General features: G+C 47.6%; 1 protein-coding gene across 1 annotated transcript in view; it reads right to left on the bottom strand.

The window, feature by feature from the left end:
* Positions 1 to 244: 244 nt before the first annotated feature.
* The window catches only part of LOC140390131 (uncharacterized), a 19,506-nt gene continuing 13,750 nt past the window's right edge, over positions 245 to 6,000 (bottom strand). Inside the window, exon 2 of the mRNA XM_072475060.1 lies at positions 245 to 4,005. Within this exon, the coding sequence (XP_072331161.1) occupies positions 2,175 to 3,614 (1,440 nt within the window). The 5' untranslated portion in view covers positions 3,615 to 4,005 and the 3' untranslated portion in view covers positions 245 to 2,174. The remainder of the gene's footprint in view (positions 4,006 to 6,000) is intronic.

Here is a 6,000-nt window from a genome sequence, read left to right as displayed (position 1 = left end):
CATCAAACGTGCACTGTACTTTAGCGATCTTTAACGCCACCCAGGAAGCTGGTCCCAACTACAGAAATGACCATGGCCCCAGATGGGAATAATGAGAATGGTGAGTTTCTGCTGATTGCTCCTGTTGGAGGTGACTCTTCAAATTACACTCAGGGATTTTAGACGTTCAGGCACCAACAGTCAGTTATATTCATGACTCCAGTCTACATGCTGTGGTCAGCAATTATTTCAGCAAACAACAGGCTCACAGAGAATAGTTTATTTCAGTTGTAGCACAAAAATAATTGCGTTTTCATTTGTGATAGTTTAAAACGGTGAACTTTCGATCTCATCTTTATAATACTGGAGGAGGAAAAAAAGAGTGGGGTGAGTAATGGTAGAAGAAAGTAAAGAAAATGAGAGCCAGGAGGAGATAATTGAGGAGAGGTAGCAGAAAGGAAGAAGAATAGGATGGTGAAAGAGGAGGAAAATGAATAACGGGAGGGAGAGAGAGATGCAGGAATGAATAGAAAGGAAAAGAAGGAAAGAGGACAAAGAGGAAAGAGAGGAATGATAAGGAGGAGCAGAAGGGGAGATAGAAGATGAGGAAGAGCAGAGGAGAGTAAATTCCTCCTTCCCTCCTGTGCTTCCACCCTGTCATCCTCCCTCCTGTGCCGCTTTCTCTGGTCTCATCGGCAATCTGCTGTGAAGTAGCACCTTCTCCAGTTGTACGTAAATTGTGACAATAGATCTGGTCATTCATGTGAGCTGACTATTGGATTGGTTTATTGTCATGTGTACCGAGTGAAAAGTATTTTTCTGCGAGTAGCTCAACAGATCATTGTGTACATGAAAATTAAATTAAATAAAAAGAAAATACATAATAGGGCAACACAAGGTACACAATGTAACTACATAAACACCGGCATTGGTGATGGAAACAGGGGTGTAGTGTTAATCACGTCAGTCCATAAGAGGGTCGTTTAGGAGTCTGGTAACAGCAGGGAAGAAGCTGTTTTTGAGTCTGTTGGGTGTTTATTGTTGAGTGCGTTGAATGTTTCCACTCTAACTGGTTCTTCAATTCTCAGCTCTTGCAAAACAATTGCAGCTTTATCAAACTGAAATTTGTCTTTCTGTTGCTTCACTTTGATCTTGTCACTCACTCCTGTTAAAATCTGGCCTCAGTACTTTTTAGCTGTTGGAAGAATAGTCTGGGGGCAATGTTACATTAGTCACTGAACTGGACAACTTTCTGTACCTTCAGTAGATGTTTTTCTCCACTCCAGCATTGCCTTGTACACATTTGTGCTGCATCTGGTTGTCTTTTTGATGATCCCTTTGGCAATTTTTCTGCTGCCTCGACCTTTCCATTTGATTGGGGATAGTGTGGAGATGATGTGTAGTTCTGTATTTCTCAATCATTCATCGTGTCTGAATTCTTCACTCAGGAATTGAGGGCTATTGTCTCTCAGCACTATGTCAAGACTGCCATGACGACTGAAGTGTGCTTTCAGTTCTATAATCGTATTTGTAGTTGCTGATGACATTTGGTCTAACTCCCAATGGTCTGAATAGTAGTTGACTGTGACAAGATAATCAGTTGTAGTGAGAGTGAAGACATCTCCTCCAAGCTTCATCCATGGGCTGTCTGAGGTATAAGTCATGAACAGCTCGTTATCTTGCTTAGCTTGATGCTCATTATAAACACTGCACTGGCTGGTGTGGTCCTTAATCACATTGATCATTTTTGGCCAGTACAACACTTCTCTTTCCTTCCTCAGACTACACTCCATTCCTTAATGGTTTTTGTGGATGTGCTGCAGAATCACGTTTCTCATTTCTTTAGAGATAACAACCCTAGTCTTTGTACAAGATGCCATCTTGGGTTATCTCTGACTGCCTAATACTCTCTTACAGCAACATCTGTGTCTTTGTTGGCTTCGGGCCAATCTTTCATCACAACTTACTGTAACATTTGAAGAGTTGCATCTCGCTGTGGAGTTTGCTTGATCTGAGCAAGAAGCTTGTCTGTCAGATTCAATGTCGCTGCTGGGTCAATCACTTCTGAGTCCAGGAGACATGTTGACCATGTAACAAACTTTGAACCTGATGATTTCCACCCGTGTGAGTCGACTGGTTGCCCTTGGAGCCGAAGATGTCACAAAGGTTTTATCACATACCTCACTTTTGAATGGTTACTCCAGGCTGTGGGTCCTCTGATGGAGCAGGAGGCTTGTTGACATTGAGAATGATTTGTCACAGAATTCACAGATGTACGGTTTCTGCCCCGTGTGGATGCGTTCATGTATGCGGAGGTTCCCTGCCTGCGAGAATGATTTGTCACACACTTCACACCTGAATGGTTTCTCTCCTGTGTGGTACCTCTGATGGACCAGAAGACTTGATGACCACAAAAATGATTTACTGCACAGAGCACATGTAAATGGTTTCTCCCCTGTGTGGATGCCTTTGTGTGCGCGAAGGCTCCCTGCATGAGAGAATAATTGGCCACACACCTTGCAGTTGAACGGTTTCTCCCCTGTGTGACTGCGTTCATGTGACTGGAGGTGCCCTGCCTGTGAGAATGACTGGCCACACAACTTGCATCTGAATGGTCTCTCCCCTGTATGGATGCGTTTGTGTGCGCGGAGGCTGCCTGCCTGTGAGAATGATTGGCCACACACCTTGCAGGTGAATGGTTTCTCCCCTGTGTGGGTGCGTTCATGTGACTTGAGGTTTCCTGTCTGTGAGAATGATTGGCCACACACCTTGCAGATGAATGGTTTCTCCCCGGTGTGTGTGCGTACATGTGACTGGAGGTTTCCTGCCCGTGAGAATGATTGGCCACACAACTTGCAGATGAATGGCCTCTCCCCTGTGTGGATGGGTGTGTGCGCACGGAGGCTGCCTGCCTGCGAGAATGATTTGTCACACACCTCACACGTGAACCGTTTCTCCCCTGTGTGGATCCGCTGGTGCTGGCGGAGGGAGGTCGAGTATGAGAACGATTTGTCACACACCTCACATGTGAACCGTTTCTCCCCTGTGTGGATATGCTGGTGTTGGCGGAGGGAAGGTGAGTGTGAGAATGATTTGTCACACACCTCGCAAGTGAAAGGTTTCTCCCCTGTGTGGGTGCGTTTGTGTGCGCGGAGGCTGCCTGCCCAAGAGAATGATTTGTCACACACCTCACATGTGAAAGGTTTCTCCCCTGTGTGGGTGCGTTCATGTACTCGGAAGGACGATGGGTGTGAGAATGATTTGTCACACACCTCACAAGTGAAAGGTTTCTCCCCTGTGTGGATCCGTTGGTGTTGGCGGAGGGCCGATGATTGAGAAAATGATTTGTCACACACCTCGCAAGTGAAAGGTTTCTCCCCTGTGTGGGTCCTTTTATGTTGGTGGAGATACCCTGATACTGCAAATGATTTTCCACACACCTCACATGTAAATAGTTTCTTGCCTTTGTGAATGCGTTCATGTACATGCAGATACGATGATGTTGAGAATGATTTGTCACACATCTCACATGTGAATGGCTTCTCCCCAGTGTGAATGTGTTGATGATTCTCGAATGTCGATGGATGTGTGAAAGCTCGATCACACACCTCACACTTGAATCGTTTCTCTGCCATGTGCTGTCCTCGTGTTACTGGTGGGATAACAGATGCACCTTGTGTTCGGAGAATGTACGAGTCTGTGCAGTTCTCCTCACACACCTCACATTTGAACAGCCTGTCACCTTTCGGAATGAGTTTGTGGTACAGGAGGATCGATGAATGAATGAAGCTCTCACCACACTTGGAGCTCACTCACACTTCTTCTCAGCCTCACACTGACCAATCATCCACAGCTGACAGATTTCCAGATGATGGTTTCACTGTCCAAACTTCTCTGTGCTGAGCAATGCTGTGAAGGGACTGCATGTCTTCCCATAGTTGTGCAGTTGTTCGTTGGGTGATGGTCAGGATCTATCTGTGGTATCTATCCTCTCCGTATTCCCCGGTGCAGTACGGTGCAATCCTTCTGCAAAACAGGAAAGAAAAACATGATTTCCTCTCCTACTTTGCTTCCATGGGATGTGGGTGTCGCTGAGTAGGACCACATTTATTGCCCATCCATAATTACCTTTGCTGGTGGTGAGGTGATTTCTTGAACGGTGGTGGGGGAGGGGATGAAACAAGCACTGGAAGTACTGTTAGGGCTGGCCAAAATTGTGGAGTGCATCAACTCCATGCAGTCAGGGTAAGTGCCGGGCCTAGATGGGTTCCTGGTAGGCTTTTACAGAAGATCATCAGCAGCGCTGGCCCTGTATCTGCGGGGGATGTTCAACAACTCACTGTTGAAGGGGGCCCTGCCCTTGCCACCCACACTGGCCCAGGCTTCGATTTCAATGATCCGCAAAAAGAACAAGGACCCGATCGTGTGGATCATGCAGAACCATTTGTCTCTTAAACACTGATGCGAAAGTCCTAGCAAAAGCACTGGTGAGGCATCTGGAGAGCTGGCGGATCAGGCCGGTTTATTGAGGGCAGACAATTAACAGCAAACATCAGACGCCTGCTGAACGTAATAGTGACCCCATCCAGGGGAAGGACACCAGAGGAGATCATCTCCTTCGATGCTGAGAAAGCCTTCGATCGAATAGAATGGAGGTACTTCATGGAAGTGCTTGACTGGTTTGGGTTCAGAGCAGGGTTCACCATGTGGGTGAAACTCCTATGGCGAGCGTACAGGTGAACACCACCAGCTCTGAATACGTCCAGCTGCACAGGGGAACAAGGCTGGGGTGCCCGTTCCTGTTCATGCTGGCAATCGAGCCGTTAGTATTGCCCTTAGATCAGCAGATTGGTGGACGAGTATTCGGAGAGGGGGTAGAGAGCATAGAGTCTCACTCTATGTAAATGACCTGCTCCTCTATGTGTTGAACCCCCTAGCCAATATGGGAAAGATAACCAGACTCCTCAGGGAGTTCAGATTCTTTTCAGTTGACAAACTCAACCTGGGAATGAGCTAAATCTTCCCGGTAAAACTCAGAAGGAGGAGCGGAGCTGGAGTAACCCAGATCAATGTCAGGTACCTGGGGATCAAGATGCCCCACATCTGAAAGAGGCTCCACAAGTGGAACCTCCAGCCTGGTGGAAAAGGTGAAGAGGGTTCTGCAAAGATGGACCTGCTCCCTCTTTCCCTGGCCGGGAGGGTACAGATGAGGTCAAAACAAACTTGCCTGTGTTCATCCCAAAATCCTTGTTCACCAGGGTCGACAAGTATATCATACCCTTCGTCTGGGGGGTGGGGGAGAATTCCTCGGGTACAACCAGAAGTGTATTTTACAGCGAGGGATGGCCCTACCAAAACCTGTATTTTGCCACTCTGCAGCAAATGTGGAGAGGGTGAGGGGGTGGCTAAGGGAGCCGGATGCAGACTCGGTCCGAATGGAGAAAGCCTCCTGCAACGGGATGTGTCTCCATGTACTGGCCACTGTGCCACTCCTGCCCACATACTCCAGGAGCCAAGTGGTAGTACCTACTCTAAGAACATGGAACCAGTTTAAGCGCCACTTTGAACTTAGCGAGATGTCCATGGGGGCCCGCATCTGCAACAATCACAGGTTCACACCGGCGAGGATACGCGCCACATATAGGACATGGACGGAGGACAGAGGCACACTGATGGTAGAAGACATTTACGTGAACGACAGACTGCCGAACTTGGAGGGAGTCACAGAGAGGCTCCAACTCCCGAAAGGGTACCTCAGGTACCTGCAGTTGCACAACTTTCTTCACAAGGAACCAATAGCTTTTCCCCAGAGACTCGGACGCACATTTCTGGACACAATGATAAAGCTGGACTGGTTCGGAGATATTAAATGTGGCGACATCTACAGATGACGTAGAAAATATTGGACGAGATCAGCTGGAAATGTTTTGGAGGGGGTTGAAATGGGCGCGGAGATGGGGGAGGACTCTGGATCGAGGCATTGCACAGAGTCAACTACAACTCCACCTGTGGCAGGCTAAG

Source organism: Scyliorhinus torazame, chromosome 14 (genome assembly GCF_047496885.1).
Source record: "Scyliorhinus torazame isolate Kashiwa2021f chromosome 14, sScyTor2.1, whole genome shotgun sequence".
NCBI classification, from domain to species: Eukaryota; Metazoa; Chordata; class Chondrichthyes; order Carcharhiniformes; family Scyliorhinidae; genus Scyliorhinus; species Scyliorhinus torazame.
Note: the sequence above shows the minus strand (reverse complement) of the source record. Positions and strands in the feature narration are given on the sequence as shown.